Below are 19,271 nucleotides of genomic sequence, written 5' to 3' on the forward strand. Positions count from 1 at the left end.
TCCCTCATGTGATGCTTTTCGACTCCTACCTCGCACCTACTTCCCATTAGCTCCTCCATTAACCACCCCACACCTACAGACCTTATTATTATTTTTTAAATATACAGTTTTGCATTGTAAAGTCATTGTTTTTTATTTACCCAACAATGTCATCTGCGACCCTGAATCAGTCAATTAAAAGGAAAGCAAATGGCATCCACACCATTCTACTGGCATGCACACGTTTTCTGACACAAGGAATGGCAAAGCTGTCAGCAGTGGCTGCATCATCGTGTCTTTTTATCTATTTTCAAAGAACCCAGTTCTTTTTAGTATTTCCAAAACAAATGACTAGTATGAATAAAATAGTTTGTCAGTCAGGCTGCCAGCTCTTCCACCTATATAAGTTGAAATCCTTGCTCTGCAATATGGGTGTTAAACTCACTGATAGTTCCTGTCTTCAGTATAGGAATACTAGAGGAGCAGGGCTACCTGCCCATTTCCGCCCCTGTACCCACTTATTCACTCCAAGCTCTTCACCTCAAGGTAAGATATGTTGTGTTGTATACTTGTTCCGTAAGCAAGGACCAATGCTGCCTTTAGTGCAATAGGTGCAAGAGCCCCGGTACCTGGAGAGGGAAGGCATTTCACTGTCCAACATGGGGGTCCATTTCCTTGCTTGTACCGGGGGGGACGGGACCATAGCACCCTTGCAATGCAAGTGCAGCTCACGGGAAGGAAAAAGGGGTGTGGCAGTACGTGGCAAGAGGCAAAAAAATATATATATCTATATAATAATAAAAAAATACAACTTACCTTTTTTCCACGCCACTCCATCCGCTCTGCTCTGCTCCATCTTGCATTGCAGGCACAGGCTCCCAGCCTGCCCTGCATCTAATCCTACCGCTGCTTTCATGCTGCTAGCAGCATGAAACCAGCAGTAGGATTGGACGGAGCGCCCAGCCAGGACGCTCCGAGGCAGAGTGGGAGCCTTTGCCTGCTCTCTCCAACTCGGCAACGCAGTGCTGGGTTGGAGAGAGCCTAGTGCACATGCATGTTTGGCCGACATGAGACGGTCACTCTCCCTCTGACCCCGTCACTCCCGTGGCCCACCACTTTTATAGTAAACAAATTATAAACGGGGTTTATATTTTTACTATCAATGTTTTGCAGCTGCTGGTGCTCGCGGGGGGCAACCCCTTTTGAAGTGTCACTGTAAGCACTAGATCCGAGGCTTCCACCACAGCACACGTTTCTCCCAGCACTTACTAGGAATACCACACCACATTCGTCACATATACATTAAATTCAACCTGTTCTACCCGACACCTCAACATAAACTCCAAACATAAACCGACTCAAGTCCTCACTTTGCAAACGCTTAAGAAAAAGTCTCATACTGCCCCCCCTGCTCCGAAAAAAACCTGTTGCCGCTGCCATTGTTTACTGTTGAAAAGTAACGTAAAACTATTTACGACTCTCAAAACATTCGATACAATTTGATCACTGAATCTGCTTCGTGGCGTGAAACAGGGATTATCCCCAGCAACCAGTACAGTGTCTCACTTCACAGAGCACCCCAATATTGCATCTTATGTTCCACAGCTCGCCAATACTGATAATTAATTCCTCCTGGGTTTTTTAAACACATGAAAAAAACAACTTCAAAAATAAAACAGTAATTGTCCAGTTCTACGCTTCTTCTATAATACATCGTATAATCAAGACTAAATTGCTGTGTGCCCACCCTCTCTGAGTCGACCTATTGCTTTATAAACGGTATGCCCTCCAGCAAGAGGCATTAAATACGTGCAGGTCGTTATGTCCTGGCATCCAGCGAGCCTTATTCACATTTCATTTTTTTCTTGTCATTTATTGCAAGAGAATTCTTAAAAACAAATCATCATGGCTCTCACCCCTGTTCACAAGCAGCGAGTTAAGCTCTTTCATTTCCCCCCAGCTTGGAAACCACGCAAGCGCTGACTAATGTGTCAGGGACTACTTTGTGAAAACAAGCAACTAGAGTTTCTGAAAACAAACTCAGCAGAGCCAGCCGCACACTGTTTACAACAAAAAAGTTATGACCTTAACCCCCTTCTGCTGACTTTCTCCTTTTTACTAACCAAAATTGCAATTACCATTTAGTGAGTGCGTGCCGGGTAAAATATCACACCGGCCTGCTCGTCTGACCGCGCGCCATGGGCACGGGTTTGAGAAAGAAAAGAAGGAAACTGGGCAAGCGATGTGGTCAGGATGAAAAAGTGACCTTGGTGTCCCCCACCTCGCGCCCCCACCCTTCCTTACCCAGATCCATGCTCTTGGAAGCTTTCATCTTAATTGATTCCGGCTGCTTGGCGGTTGCGTAGGACCCAAGGCTCTTGTGCTGATCTGTCAAGTATGCTGCAGAATGTACTCCTGGGCTGTGGAGAGACGCCATGCAAAATATTTAGGCAGGAGTACAAAACCAAAAGCACACAACATGTACACAGGATGAATAGATTTTCCTCTGCTGAGTGAGGACGCTCGCCCTACAGTTCATCACATGCTTGTGTCTGGGAGTTTGTTTTGCAGGAATAATCCATGCTCTGCTCAGGCCCAGCTAAGTACTACCAGAAAGTTTTCTTGGGATGCCAACAGATGTGTTTTGTTCTCACGAGCTGCTGAGTCTCGCTGAATGAAATGCAGTAGAGGTATATTATCCCTAGGTCTTTATCCGCACCTTGGAGCGGCCACCCACCCCTCGTGGTTTAGCTGACAGTGTCACTCAGACCCTCATAACAGATGGACCAGAGCACTGAAAGGAAGCTAAGCTGCCTCTAGAAACAGAATTTAGTTGACAAATCGTGCTCTATCTTATCTACTGAGACTATGGGGGTCATTACAAACCTGGTGGTCTTTGACTGCCACGGTTGTTTTGGCGGATTTCACCACCAGTAATCCTCCAGCAGCGCTGCCCAGGGATTACGAGTCCCCCTCCCGCCAGCCTTTTTATGGTGGTTTGCACCGCCATGAAAAGGCTGGCAGAAAGGAAAGTCTGGGGGCCCCTGCCATGGCCCCGTGCAGCTTTTCACTATCTGCTATGCAGACAGTGAAAAGCGCAACGGGTGTACCTGCAACCGTTGCACAGCCGCAACACCGCTGGCTCCTGTGTTGCGGCCGAGATCCCTACTGGGCCGGCGGGTGGAAACCAGGTTTCCGCCTGCCGGCCCAGCGGGGATCTCATAATGGCTTTGGCACGAGTGCGGCTGCATTGGCGGCCGTCCGGCGGTCAAACCTTGCCACCCGCCAATGTCGTAATGACCCCCTATGTTTTTTTTAACCGGATAAAAAATGAATCCCCTCTTTATCCCCGCTACCCACTCTACAATATTTGTTCTTGGCTTCGAGGATCTGTGGAGAAAAACCTTATCTAAGAAATTAGAGAGAATGGGGGTCATCACATCACATTTGCTACTCAAGTTCTCATCAAGGATTCTACAACTGCATTACCAGGCTCTGGTGCCCTAACTGTTGCTGCAGGTGGAGAAGAGGCAGTCTGACAAACTGTGTGGGCACCAGAGTCTGGCCAGTACATTTCATGCAAGGACTTCCACCATGTGCCACTATGCTGCCACGACGACCATTAACCATTACTATTCCAATGTTTAAATTGACCCCCAGCACCACACAAAGTTATCTTGATTATTTAAAAAAAGAATAACAAATAACATTTTCAAGAAGGTATGCATCGACTTTTTTAAGTCATGTCCTGATGACTCATTGACAGAGAAAAAACAGAAGGGAAATGTGTCAAGTGCAGTGGCCTTTTTAAATACACTTCAGTCACCTATACAAATTGCCACATTAATGACAAGCAGAGATGTATAAAGTATTTCTGGACCCTTCTATTACAGCAGATAACTTTCCTGGTCTGAATGTCTTTTGGGAAGTTTAATGGTTTAGAAACTTAAATTGCAAAAATGGGATGAAATGAGATGGAATGATGGTCTCCCTGTAGCTGACTGAAGGAATGGCTCTGGATGCCTCACGGTTCTGTTCTGTTGCGCTAACAGAACATGTGTAGCACTAATGGCAGCCCACTCTATGGAGCATTGAAAGGAACATCACTTTTTAAGTAGGACTCCCTTACAATGGTTCACAGAGACTAAACACATGGGGATAATGAGCTTATTGTGTGACACATAGAAGTCAGGGGATGTGTTTAAGATATTTTAAAAAATGTGGAAATAGCAGAATAATATGTGTGACATTCTCCACTTTGACCCCATTTACTTCTCATGCCTGAGGGTCGAATAGTACAGTTGGGCTGCTGATTCTTCTGGTATCTGGGACGTGGCTCTGTTCCATCAAGCATTAGTACATTCCTGACTCTGTTTAGAACTTGAGTTCCCAATGATCACTGTGCACTTTAACTGAGATCATTATTTTTCTCCTTCAAAAACCTCAGCCATGGTTTTGCCCTAATACAAATAAGGCAGATTGTTAAATCAATTTGCACAGGCTAATTAATGTACAAGTAGGAAAAACCCATCTTCACTTATTTCCTGAAGCAAAACCCCCTCATTGCGCTTACCTAAAAGGATGATGCTCTGTAAGCATGTCTTCAGTGGGATGTGGTGGCAGAGGTGGTGTGACGTCATTCTCGTTGTCTTCCTTTGTCATCAGCAGCTCTGTACCTGGAATAGAATCAATACTTACATTGATTCATTTGAGTTCATTGAAATCGAATTCAGCAGCAGCAGTTAATCAGGGCAGGAAGTAAAAAAGCAAAGGCACGGAGATGAGACTAATGAAATCTGATTAACAAAGAGATATTGTTTAGATATTTGCAATGTCAGTGTAAAATGTATCACTATGGGGTGCCCCTGTCAAGTCCTTCAGGGGGACTGAGGGATCCTAAAACCAACTTTACAGATTCCTTTCACCTACAGGAGTCCAATGACACATGGCCTTCCAGTTTCATTTCCAGTCCCTCAAAGTGTTCCGTCTCATGTGGAGATCAAGATAGCAAACTCTCTCTTGTTGCAACCAGATCCTGTCCCTGGCTAGCATGTGGTTGGAACCTAGCCCCTTTTACAGATGCAGAGGATCCACAGCCAATGTGATGATAGGATTTATGTGATGTTGGCATTTCCAATCGGGTTCTCCAAAAATTCTAGCCTTTCTCCCTTCTGAAGGATTCCAGTTACATGCAGTGTCTGCCTCAGAAGAGTTGCCTTGGTTTCCAAAGGTTTGCTAAAATTGGATCTATCAAAACGGGCGCCCAAGAACTTTATAACAGAACACCCTGACATACGCATAATGCGTGCTGTTCAAGCTGCTTTGACCTGGACCAGTTGCTTAAACTCTTATAGCTCCATCTTCTTCAAGCAAACCTCAATAACAGAACAAATACTGTTCCATGGGTCCCAGAACTCGTTTTTCAACCAATGGAGATACTTTTCTCTCACCACGAGAGAACACTTTCCACTGGCCACAGTGGCCTTTTCTGTAACGTTTATAAAAGGATTGAATCTGTGGCACAATGTTCTGCAACTGCACTGCTTTGACACTTTTTTACATTATTGGTAGCTCTTTTCCCAGTTCAAGTAGTGCTGTTAACATTTCCTGATTTCTTATTGGTTTGCGTCCTTTTGTCTGATTACCATAGGTAGACTCCCTCATTTTAGGTTACTCTTTCACAAAGGGTTCTTCTGTCTCTAAGTATAAGGCTAAGGCATCACCCAGCGCCAGGGCCATATTATGCAAAGTGCCTTGGGGCGCACCGGGCGTGTCTCCATCTAGCACTTCCCTGGGGCACTCTGGTATTACAGAAGGGACTACAAATGCAGTCCGCAGCCCCTTCATTATACTGATAGTGCACATGCCGCACCAGCGCTATCTTCAGAAGGCATGCCCTCATTTGCATGGTAGAGTGGCTCCATGCAAATGAGAGAATCGCATTGCCTCTGTACTCACATCCCATCACTGACATCGGCACAGAGGCAAACAGGGCCTCAGGAGGTACACCCACAGTTAACCACAAAGAGGTGGTGTACTGTCATTCCGTTGCCTGAGGACAGTCCTCTGGAGAGAAGAAAAGATGTCTATGGACCCCCACCAGACAGCCCACTGCAGGCAGGTGCAGTCACTCACTGCACCCGCCTGCAGGGGGATCTCTGTCCTCTCTTTAAAGTGCATGTATCTGTCACCTGCACTGTCAAACATGGAGTGGCTTCTAAGCAACAGCTGCCTTTCACTGAATGCGCCACCCTCTGGGGGCAGCGTATTCATGACCACAGGGTGCGCTGTCTCGGTCTGCGCCAAGCCCACCCATTGAAATAAAGACTGCATGAAGGTATGCCTAAGGTGTTCCACAGAATATTAGGAGTTTTAAGAACACAATCATTTTCAAACTGTGGGGTGCTTTTAAACAAACTGAGATCGGACTTTAGGCCAGGAAATGTGCCCAGGACACCTCTGGTGGAAATCTAGGATGAAGTTCTGGGAATTGTGGATAATGGAGCGAAGATACTCTTAGTCCTGCTCGATCTCTTGGCTGTGGTCAAACTATAGATCACAATTTTTCTGGATTAACTGGCTGCTAACTTCAATGCTTCCTAATCTACTATTGCCTCGTTTTGTTCATTTCTTGGTGGCAGTACCCACAAGGTCTGACTGGCCCAACTCTACTCAGCGGGGTATGCTCGATAGTCACTTCATTTTATGAACTCCAATAGTTAGTGGAGAATGCAGTCCTGACCAGATTGGAAGTGACAGGGCTGTAGAAGATTTAATCGTGAGAAGAATAACACAAAGTAATTCCAGATCTATTGGCATTGCTAACGGTTCTTAGGGTTTGGCTCTTAACCATGATGTTGCTTCAAACAAGCTTCTGTACTTTTTTTTTTTTTTAACTATTGATCTTGGTATAACTAACCTTAGAGGTTTTTTTTTTTTTTTCATCAAATTTCTTGGGATTTGCAATGATGCTCTTTTGCAATTTCCCAGTTTTGTCTGTACTCCTACACCCAGTATGTCCTCAGGGGCATGGTCTACCCATTGGCCTTTCGGGCTAAACATTGGCACAATTTCACCCGTCATGTGCCCTGTTTCAGGGATTGACATTGCAGAAAAAAAGCCAATGCATTTAGCTGAAATTTACATTCTTACCTTTTAAAGATCAGAATTTGGATTGGCTGAACTACAGGGGTTGCAACATGTGACTGCTCGCAATCCTTAATCAACCGAAACAACCAACTCTTGTCAAAATGCATTAAAAACTACTGGCGCTACAAGTCCTAGAGGAGAGACTTCAGGATCCAAATATGTTGAAAGGAAATGGAGACTGTGGAAATTTCTCAAGAAAGCAAACACAGCACAAAGGATAGAAGTTATCAGATGTCAAACGTCAAGGAAAGAATCAAAACAAGATGGAAGTGAGAAATCGCAGGACTAACATGAGCTAATAATTTGGCAACGCAAACCAGAAAATGAATTGAACTGCGTACCGGGGTTCAAAACCGAGTGACTTAAAAGACAATTTTTTACTGAAAGAACAAACTGGTAATATTGTTTACTAATGGAAGTGTTTGTAACAAGTGACAAAAAAGGCAAATAAGACCTACGTTTGGAAATGGATAGATAAACTTTTGATCTAAATATAATTGAGTCAGATAGATAATTATGATCCTTGTGCAAACCCCTAGTTATACAGGGAATAGAATTAAAAATTGGGCAGAGCTTACTGCAACCAGCAGTTATCAGGAGTGATAAATTCTGTATCCCTGCAAATTATCCCAAGCACATTATGGTAGCTTAAACCTGCCACCATATACCAGTGGGAAAAAGCCAATTAAACATCAAGACATGATAATTTTGGTGCAGAAATCACCAAATGTTGCATTGTATGCCTAGGTTTGAAGAACAAAACTCACAATTAGAAAGAATTATCACATCTAATAAATACTGAACCCAGATGTGTTGTGTTTTTTCTGGTGAGGTGATGATCTCATCCACCTATATGGCACTCATAATTAGGGCTTTCGGAGGCAATCAGAGACAGGTAGGTGGGTGATATTAAATATTACAAGTTATACAATAAGTTAATAACCATTCAAAGGATATTCCAAAACGGTTCATATTAGGATCTCTATCTATAAGTCTGTGGTGGTTCTGAAGTGGTGGGTGATCATCTACCATAGGGTGCCCCCAGAGGGTGTATTTGAAAGGGAGGTGGCCTGTTTGGCTGGGATGTAGTAAGAAGGAAGTTCCAATCCAATGGTGCTAGAAGGATAAACAATTAGAATCTCAATGTGGGGAAAGGTTGTTCATGGTTGGTTAGCAAGGACCAGTCAATGTAGCGCTAACTGGGTTCTGGGGTGTACGGAGATTTTGGCTGAGGTGTAGGCAAGACACAATATTTAGAAACCTGATTACTAATAACACCATCTTATGAAGTGCCTAGGATAAGCTGCTGCCATCCACAATGGTGCCAGTATTGAGAAGTGGCTGGAAAAGTCAGTATCCTTGTCCAGAAGTGCAGCGCCATACAGAGCAAGCTCAACATAGGGAGCACAAGAATAATCAATTGTACTGTTACATAAGTATTTATTAGACCAATAGCTGTGTCAAAGGAAGATGAAGACAGATTTCATAGACGTTCATCACCTGGTACTTAGTTGCTGCGGTAGTAGTAGAGATTACATTTCCCAAGTTCATGGTTGGTTTAAAAATACTTGCAGTCTTTTGCACAAAATGTCAAATAGACACAGTGTAGGATTTTTCAGTCAAAGTGGGGAAAGTAATGTATTTCTGGGATGGATAAATTGAACACCATTAAAGAGAGATTCATCAAGAGGCATGCATCTGTTGGGAATCTGACATAAAATGACTGCAAAATGAGGTACAGTATGCAAATGAAAAACACATTTGGTTGATATCAGCATGCTAGTGACGGGAGAAACTGAATGAGGAAACAAAGGTGGTCATTATGACCTTGGCAGTAAATACCGAATACCGCCATGCTGACTGCCGCCACCATACCGCTGTGGTACAAAACCAACAGGAAACAGCCACAACCACAAATCCTCCAGAACCATTGAACGTGAAAAACTGTTGGTACTAACACCCATACCGTTACGCCACCAACACTATGCCCCTCCAAATAATGACCCAAGAATCACCAAAGCATACATCCAACGGCGGTAAACCATTGGCGGTGAACACTGCCACGGCAGATATGGCCACCCAAATACAAAACAAGACAGCATTGGACTGAACAAAAAACTCACATCTGACACAAATACACACATCTAACAACAGCACCATAAAACACACAGCCACATCACCCACAATCCTTTGCTAAAACAAGAAGACGGCTACACTTTGGGACGCTAACCAAAAGAAAACCTCACACACATATCACAACTACCAATTCATCCGACACTCACTACACACCCCATCACACATCACCCTCTGCACAACGTACACACACCACACAACACCCATGTCCCCCCCAAAGGCACCCCTGTTTCACTGATGAGGAGTTGCGGGCCATGGTTGAGGAAATAGTCAGGGTAGAGCCACAGCTGTTTGGAGCAAAGGGTCAGCAGATACCTATTGCCAGGAAGATGGAGCTATGGCAGAGGATCGTGAACAGGGTGAACGCCGTGGGGCTACATCCACGCCCAAGGGATGACATCAGGAAGAGGTGGAATGACCTATGGGGGAAGGTGTGTTTCATTGCAGCAGGAAACCAGCTCGCCATCCAGAGGACTGGCGTGGGCCCCCACCTCCTCCCCCAAAGCTGACAGCTTGGGAGGAGCAAGTCTTGACAATACTGCATCCTGAGGGACTCAATGGAGTAGCCGGAGGACTGGACACTTGTGAGTCAACATTTACTACCTATCACCCCCCCATACCTGCATACCACCATGACCCCTCACCCTGACACCCATCACCCCACTCCATCCCACACAGTGCACCGCCACAGTTACCAAAATGAAATCTCAAGCCCTGCATGCCATACCCACTGCATGCACATCCCTTCCAGCCCTTCATGTACACCCACCACCAATGCATGCACAGCATGGAGAACTAACAATCCCACAATCCATCACCATACACAAACAAAAGTGGCAGGGCAACAGCAATAATATAGGGGAAGCTAGTGATGCAGAACATGTCACAGACATGTAGCATAATACACCACTCAAATCCCCACAGATGCCCTAGCGTCGAGGAGGTGCCACTAGAAGATGCCCCGTGATGGCAGCAACTCTGAAGCTCTGGATCTGGATAAATTACCTGGCCCATCAGGGACCACTGGTCAGTCGGCTACCCCAGCTCACACCCAGTGGACTACAGAACCTCCCTCAGAATCCAACACCACAGCAGCCACCCAACGTCCCCAGACCTCTGTCCCAAGGACACGTTACTCGGTAGTGTGCCCAACTGTACAGGGACCCCAGTCCACACCTCACAGGCAAGACAATGAGGGTCCTGGGTTAGGGAGAGTGGGCACACCGTTCAGGGGACACAGGCACAGGTGGCCAGGGACGGACAAAGGACAGCTCTGTGCCAGGGGAGGACAGGCCCAGGGAACCGACTGCCAAGGTGGCACTCACTAATGTCCTGGGGGCTTACCAACAGTCCCAGGACAAGATGATAAACATCATGCAGGAGAACTAGCGGCTGCAGGGGGAACACCATTAGGAGATCAGGCAAGAATTGCAGGCCCTGAAGACCACCATGGTCTCCACTGCAGGGGTGCTGGATGACATGGCCAACATCATGAGGGGCTACACAGCACACCAGCGGACCCCTTCCACTAGCCAATGTACTGACCAGCCCTCCACATCTGCTGCAGCTAGTGGACAGGAGGCCCTGCCACAGGACCCACAGGACACCAGCACCTCTCCCACTGCAGAAGGTGAACCACCCCACAAATGTTCTCTGTGACCCAGACAGACACCAGAGACAGTTGCCAAGACCAAGACCAAGACCACTGCCAGGAAATGAGCCCCTCCTGAATGTCCCCCTTGTGTTCCACTGTGTCACCTTGTCCACTTTGAACTGCCATTGCTCCCCTTCCTATGGTCCCTTGGACACTGGATCTGTGCTACAAACAGACGGGTCCAATACACTGGACTATTCCCCACCATCACCCCACTCTATCACACTTTGCATTGTATAGAGATTTTTAATAAACAACCTTGGACACAACTTGAGTAATAGTGCTTTATCTGAAGGTATTGTACAATGTATTGAACTATAATGAACTGCATGAACCTGTGTAAATGTCCAGTAGTATGTTGATCCTTCCTACAAATGTGTCATAGCAGTCTGTACACATCACAGCATTACACTGTTGTAAACATAGCAACATCTGCAATAGGGGAAGGCATAGGTGACAGTCAGTTAGAATGCAAAGGTAATGACTGGCATTATGCTACAGTCACACAGCACGACACTGAAATGGAGAAATGTTTAGTTCAACAGTCTTACCTGAGTGTCATTGGAAGTACTGCTGTATCATGTGTCCTGTTGTCCATATCCTCCTCCTTGTCCTCCTCCTCACTGTCCAGTGCTACTACAGCTGCACTGTCACCCCCCCCTTCTCCTGCAGATAGGGCACATGGTTTCTGAGGGCCAAATTGTACAGCACGCAACAACAATCCTGTAGACCTTCTCAGGGGTGTAGCATAGGGATCCACCTGTCAGATGGAGGCACCTGACCCTGGCCTTCAGGAGACCGGAGGTCCTTTCAATAATCCTACTGGTATGCTCATGAGCATCATTGTACCTATTCTCTGCCCCTGTTCTCTGATTCCTAACAAGGGTCAAGAGCCAGGACAAGTTTGGGTAGCTGGAATCACCTGCAAGAAGTGAGGGACACACATTAGCCCTGCACAATGGCATGGAGTATGACTCCTGAAGGCATACACAGACATACATTGGGTGGGGACTCAGACTCACCTGTAATCCACACTCTGTGCCTCTGTAGTTGTGCCATCAGCTGTGGGACACTTATATTCCTCAGGACAAAGGCATCATGCACCGACCTAGGATACTTGGCAGCGATGTGGGAGATATACTGGTCAGCAAAGCACACCATTTGGACATTGTAAACTCTTCCTATTCCTGTACACTTGTTCATTGGCCTTGGGGGAGGGAGGACTGAGGCAATATGGGTCCCGTCAATGGCCCCAAAAACATGTGCTATATGTCATATTGCATAGAATCCAGCCTTCACAGTGGGTAAATCATCCAAACTCTTCCTATTCCTGTACACTTGTTCATTGGCCTTGTTGGGGGCGGGGGGGAACTGAGGCAATATGGGTCCCGTCAATGGCCCCAATAATATGTGGTATATGTCATATTGCATAGAATCCAGCCTTCACTGTGGGTAAATCATCTACCTGGGGGAATGGGATGTAGCTGCACATGTGTTTGAGCAAGGCTGCCAAAACCCTTGCAAGCACAATAGAGAACATTGGCTGTGACATTTCTGCAGCGAAGCACACTGTCACCTGGAAAGAACCAGTTGCCAGGAAATGGAGCACTGACAGTACCTGCACAAGAGGAGGTATGACTGTTGAGCAACAGATAGCAGGTAGCAGATCTGGCTCCAATTGTGCACACAGCTCTGTGATTGTGGCCCTGTCCAGACGATAGGCGAGTATGATATGCCAGTCCTCTAGTGTAGCCAAGTCCTCAAAGGGTCTGTACACGGGTGCTTGCCTCCTCCTCCTATTCCTCTGCAGTGGTTGGTACCTAAGGGACCCAAAAGTAAGAAGGGAGTGACAATAGGCACCATGAACACACTACAGCAGTGTACACACAGCATACTTGTATGCTGAACACTGGAATTGTCTAGGGGTGTACGTTTGACTACAAAGAGGCACTTTTTTATCTGTACATGTGTAGTAGCATTAGAAAACGGCAACTGCCTGTCCTGTATGCAGAGACAGGTGGAAGTGACCTCACTCCACCGGCGTTTGTGTCATGGCGGGAGGCGGTCTGCATCGGTGTGCAATTTGTCATTGGCTAACATGGCCCTCTTTGGAGTATGGTAACCAATGATGATCAACGCTGGCGGTGATGGTGTTCATCGCTGCGGACACGACCACCATTTTCTTTCTACCACTTCACTTGATTCCTGACTTTCCACAGGACGACATCTCCACTGCGTGTGCTGCTGTGACCTGTGTCTGGAACCTGCCATGGCCTGTGCAACAGGGGAAAGGGCCCCAGCCTTCATGTCAGAGGAGTTGGAGACAAGACCATAGAGGGTCCCTGTTTTGGTAAAGTAGCTCATCCAGGGAAGTAAACACTAGGAAAGCAAAAAAATTTATATAGAGCTACTATTGAATAACACTCAAAGGATGTATAGAGGAGTTGGAGAGGCTGGTGGATGGGACCCCAGCCCTGCATGGGTAGTGGTATGGGTCTCCAGACCACAGGTGAGTACACAATGGGTATGTTGCATGCGACATGGCTGCATGGAGATGTGTGTGTGTGTGCTGGAAGTGTGTGATTTGGGGGGGTATGTCTGGGGGCTGAGTTTATACAGAGGTACGGGTCATGTGTGTGCTTGTTGAGGAACAAATGCAGTTTGTAGGCCATGTGTGACAGGCTGGATTGTATGGTTCATGGTGTCCTACTGTTTGTGTTTCCTCTGCAGGTCAACGCCTATCAGAAGAAGGGGTTGTGGCATTCCATCGCCAAGGATGTGCAGACTCTGGGGGTCTATAGCAGGCAGAGCACCCACTGCAGGAAACGGTGGGAGGACCTGAGACGCTGCGCCCGGAAGACCGCGGAGGCCCAGCTGGGGACGGCCTCCCAATGAGGAAGGGGGGGCCCATCGGAGCCTGACCCCCATGATGGCCCACATACTGGCGGTGGCCTACCCAGAGCTGGATGGGCACTTGAGGGTATCAGAGCAGCCACAAGGGGGGAGTACAGTGTTTTTGACAACCATCTCTGTTGCCTGGCATGGGATTTGGGAGCAGGGTACTAGTCAGTGGATGCCGCAATATGCCAGTTTAGACATTGCTGCGTGGCACAAGCTAAGGTTAATTGGGTGAAATGCATGTTTTGATAGCTAGGTAGCTGGCTTTCCATGGCAGACAGGGCTTAGATGGTCCCAGTTGGTGTGCAGATGGCAGTCTTTGGTTCCTACCTGCTGTGATATTTAGCCAATTGTATGCCAGTGTGGTCCATACTGCCCATTCTCAGTGTGTGACAGTGATGTGTATGCCATCTGTGCTGTTGGTGCTGAGATTAACCCTGTGCTCCCTTTCTTGCCCCCCCTCCTTATGTCATCCTGTCCATGTGTGCATTAGCATCATCTGGTGAAGGAGCAGTGGCACCGTCGAGTGAGGAAGATGGAGCCCACGGGACCCTGGAGGCAGAATCCACTGACGCCGAGGGGACCAGTGGGATGGAGGGCAAGGGGAGCACCATGGCGGGGACAGGAGCTGATGCCACAGACTCTGATTCCTCCTCTGATGGGAGCTCCCTGGTGGTGGCGGACCCCTCTGGGACCACCCCAGCTACATGTGCTACCGCAACCCCAGTACCAGCTCAACCCCCACTACCCCCCCCACTGAGTTGCCCATGCCCGCTCACCCAGGAGGGTGGGCATCTCCTTCGCCCCAGGCACCTCAGGCCCTGCCCCAGTCAGCCCTGTTACCCTCAGTGAGGAGGCTATTGACCTCCTGAGATCTATCTGTATAGGGCAGTCAACCATAGTGAATGCCATCCAAGGGCTGGCAGCCCAGATGCAGCAATGCAATGCCTTCATGGAGGGCATTCACAGTGGCTTGGTGGCCCTACAGAGATCGTTTCAGGCTCTGGCCTCTTCACTTACGGCAGCCAGTGTCCCTGTTTCTCCCACACCCCCCTCCAACTACCACTTCTCAGTCCCAGTCTCGTCACCCCAAACCCATCCCATGCACACATTCAGACAAGCATGCACACACAACATCACACAGACAAACACAGGCATCACACTTCAGTCCACAAGCACTGAGACAGCCAACACACAGATGCACACACCATCATCCACTGCCTCCACTGTCTCCCTCTCTTCCCTCACAGTCACATCTGCACTTACACCTGCATGCACTACATCACCAGACCCTGAACCTGCCACCTGCACAGCCTTGCTCAGTCACAACAGCAGACCCGCAGACATGCACCCCACACACAACATGCGCAGTCACCACCACCACCACCTCATGCAGCACACCCACCTGACTTGCAGACACCACCAGAACATCCATCCACACGTCTGGTTTGACCTCACCCACCCTGTCTGCCACCCTCCAAAGACACACAAAAGCTCACACTCAGACCCCCAACAGCCATCCACCTCATACACGCACACTGTCCATGCACCTGCACCCAGTTCCAGCACACCTCCTCCTCCTACAACCACTCCCTCTACCTTCACTCCCAACCCTCCTCCCACATCCCGCCCCACTGGCCCTAAGAAGCTTTTCCTTTCCCATCTTCTCTCCCCTTTTTCGTCTTGACCTCTTCTCTCCCCCTCCTGCCCCGTCCTTCTCATAAAAGGAAGGTCCCAACCCCCGGCCCAATACCTCAAGCACCCAGTCTGACACTGTTCACTCCCAAAGTCTCCAGCTGTCACTAAGGGGCACATGAGTGTGACGCTGGCCCCCCGCACCAAGGACACTCCTCCGTCCCCAAAACAGAGGGCTAAAGTGCCACCCCCTCCCAAACAGACAGCCAAGACCATGGAGACATCTCCAAAACCAAAGGCCTAGGAGACCCCTCCCAAAACAAAGGCTAAGGAGACCCCTCCCAAAACTAAGGCCAAGGAGGCCCCTCCCAAAACTAAGGCCAAGGAGGCCGCTCCCAAAACTAAGGCCAAGGAGGCCCCTACCAAAACTAGGGTCAAGGAGGTCCCTCCAAAAATTCAGGCCAAGAAAGGCCCCTCCCAAAACTCAGCCCAAGGGGGCCCTTCAAAAATGTAAGGCGAAGGAGCCCCATTCTGAACCAGAGGCCCAGGAGCACCCTCCGGAACCAGACGGCATGGGGACCCTTCAGAACCAGAGGGCAAGGAGCCCCTTCCATCACCAGAGGGCAAGGAACCTCCCTCCATCACCAGAGGGCAAGGAACCCCCCTCCATCACCAGTGAGTAAAAGCCCTCCTCCATCACCAGAGGGCAAGAAGCCCCCCCCCCCTCCAGAACCAGTGGGCAGGAAGCCCCCTCTTGAACCAGTGGGAAAGGAGCCCCCTCCCAATGAGATGCCCCCGGCCCACCCCACCCCACCCCCTGAGGTGCCTGTCCATTTCCAATATGATGCCCCTGAAGAGTGGAGTTCCAGTGTTGTCAGGAGTCCAGTTGGGGCTTGGACTTTGCCCTGTAGGCATTAGAGACTTTGAACTGGCCTTTGGGCCTGCATGTAAATATGCAGTTGTTTATGTTATTGGATTTGGGCTTTTCATCCAACAGGATTACAGTGGTTGGAACATGTGTAAGTGTCCTGGCTTTTTTTGCTCTTTGGTCCTGTTATAGTCGATTTACTCTGCAGCTGATTCTGAGTGTATGGTGTATGTGTGTGTCACTCTCCCCTCCCTCCCTCCTTTGTGTGCTAGGCGGCTGTACTCACCGTTGTCGTTGGTGCTCTAGGACGGCCACGGCATGGTACAGTATTGGAAGACTTGCAGTTCAGGTTCCATGGCGGCCGCTGACTCCTCTGTGTCCCTGGAGGTGAGTGTCTCCTTTTATATGATGAGTTTCTGCCAGGCTTTTCGGGGCATTGCTACCGCCCCAGAAATCCTGGCGTTGTGCTATGTCATAATATGGTGGGTGGTGTGAGAAAGTAGCCTCTTTCTAGCCTTGTTACCCCCACTTTTGGCCTGTTTGTGAGTGTATGTCAGGGTGTTTTCACTGTCTCACTGGGATCCTGCTAGCCAGGGCCCAGTGCTCATAGTGAAAACCCTATGTTTTCAGTATGTTTGTTATGTGTCACTGGGACCCTGCTAGTCAGGACCCCAGTGCTCATAAGTTTGAGGCCTATATGTATGTGTTACCTGTGTGGTGCCTAACTGTCTCCCTGAGGCTCTGCTAACCAGAACCTCAGTGGTTATGCTCTCTCATTTCTTTCAAATTGTCACTAACAGGCTAGTGACCAATTTTACCAATTTACATTGGCTTACTGGAACACCCTTATAATTCCCTAGTATATGGTACTGAGGTACCCAGGGTATTGGGGTTCCAGGAGATCCCTATGGGCTGCAGCATTTCTTTTGCCACCCATAGGGAGCTCTGACAATTCTTACACAGGCCTGCCACTGCAGCCTGAGTGAAATAACGTCCACGTTATTTCACAGCCATTTTACACTGCACTTAAGTAACTTATAAGTCACCTATATGTCTAACCTTTACCTGGTAAAGGTTAGGTGCAAAGTTACTTAGTGTGAGGGCACCCTGGCACTAGCCAAGGTGCCCCCACATTGTTCAGGGCCAATTCCCCGGACTTTGTGAGTGCGGGGACATCATTACACGCATGCACTACATATAGGTCACTACCTATATGTAGCTTCACAATGGTAACTCCGAATATGGCCATGTAACATGTCTATGATCATGGAATTGCCCCCTCTATGCCATCCTGGCATAGTTGGCACAATCCCATGATCCCAGTGGTCTGTAGCACAGACCCTGGTACTGCCAAACTGCCTTTCCTGGGGTTTCACTGCAGCTGCTGCTGCTGCCAACCCCTCAGACAGGTTTCTGCCCCCTGGGGTCCAGCCAGGCTTGTCCCAGGATGGCAGAACAAAGGACTTCCTCTGAGAGAGGGTGTTACACCCTCTCCCTTTGGAAAATGGTGTGAAGGCAGGGGAGGAGTAGCCTCCCCCAGCCTCTGGAAATGCTTTCATGGGCACATTTGGTGCCCATTTCTGCATAAGCCAGTCTACACCGGTTCAGGGACCCCTTAGCCCTGCTCTGGCGCGAAACTGGACAAAGGAAAGGGGAGTGACCACTCCCCTGACCTGCACCTCCCCTGTGAGGTGTCCAGAGCTCCTCCAGTGTGCTCCAGACCTCTGCCATCTTGGAAACAGAGGTGCTGCTGGCACACTGGACTGCTCTGAGTGGCCAGTGCCACCAGGTGACGTCAGAGACTCCTTCTGATAGGCTCCTTCAGGTGTTGCTAGCCTATCCTCTCTCCTAGGTAGCCAAACCCTCTTTTCTGGCTATTTAGGGTCTCTGTCTCTGGGGAAACTTTAGATAACGAATGCAAGAGCTCATCCGAGTTCCTCTGCATCTCTCTCTTCACCTTCTGCCAAGGAATCGACTGCTGACCGCGCTGGAAGCCTGCACAACTGCAACAAAGTAGCTAAGACGACTACTGCAACTCTGTAACGCAGATCCTGCCGCCTTCTCGACTGTTTTCCTGGTGGTGCATGCTGTGGGGGTAGTCTGCCTCCTCTCTGCACTAGAAGCTCCGAAGAAATCTCCCGTGGGTCGACGGAATCTTCCCCCTGCAACCGCAGGCACCAAAAAGCTGTATTAACGGTCCCTTCGGTCTCCTCTCAGCATGACTAGCGAGGTCCCTCGAATCCAGCAACTCTGTCCAAGTGACTCCCACAGTCCAGTGACTCTTCAGTCCAAGTTTGGTGGAGGTAAGTCCTTGCCTCACCTCGCTAGACTGCATTGCTGGGAACCGCGACTTTTGCAGCTACTCCGGTCCCTGTGCACTTCCGGCGGAAATCCTTTGTGCACAGCCAAGCCTGGGTCCACGGCACTCTAACCTGCATTGCACGACTTTCTAAGTTGGTCTCCGGCGACGTGGGACTCCTTTGTGTAACTTCGGGTGAGCACCGTTTCACGCATCCTCGTAGTGCCTGTTTCTGGCACTTCTCTGGGTGCTACCTGCTACTAAGAGGGCTCCTTGTCTTGCTCGACGTCCCCTCTATCTCCTGGTCCAATTTGCGACCTCCTGGTCCCTCCCGGACCACAGCAGCGTCCAAAAACGCTAACCGCATGATTTGCAGCTAGCAAGGCTTGTTGGCATTCTTTCGGCGGGAAAACACTTCTGCACGACTCTCCACGGCGAGAGGGATCCGTCCACCAAAGGGGAAGTCTCTAGCCCTTTTCGTTCCTGCAGAAACCTCAGCTTCTTCTGTCCAGTAGAAGCTTCTTTGCACCCACAGCTGGCATTTCCTGGGCATATGCCCATCTCCGACTTACTTGTGACTTTTGGACTTGGTCCCCTTGTTCCACAGGTACCCTAGATTGGAAATCCATCGTTGTTGCATTGTTGGTTTGTGTCTT

At 48.7% G+C, this 19,271-nt stretch overlaps 1 protein-coding gene across 2 annotated transcripts in view; it reads right to left on the reverse strand.

Annotated features, from left to right (window-relative positions):
• Positions 1–19,271, reverse strand: part of PARD3B (par-3 family cell polarity regulator beta) — a 2,030,765-nt gene that overhangs the window by 857,830 nt on the left and 1,153,664 nt on the right. For both annotated transcript variants that reach the window (XM_069225990.1, XM_069225989.1), the window contains 2 exons: positions 4,553–4,655; positions 2,284–2,399 (listed from right to left, as the gene is read on the reverse strand). In XM_069225990.1, coding sequence (XP_069082091.1) covers positions 2,284–2,399; positions 4,553–4,655 — 219 coding nt within the window. The remainder of the gene's footprint in view (positions 1–2,283; positions 2,400–4,552; positions 4,656–19,271) is intronic.

This window comes from Pleurodeles waltl, chromosome 3_1 (genome assembly GCF_031143425.1).
Source record: "Pleurodeles waltl isolate 20211129_DDA chromosome 3_1, aPleWal1.hap1.20221129, whole genome shotgun sequence".
Lineage (NCBI taxonomy): Eukaryota > Metazoa > Chordata > Amphibia > Caudata > Salamandridae > Pleurodeles > Pleurodeles waltl.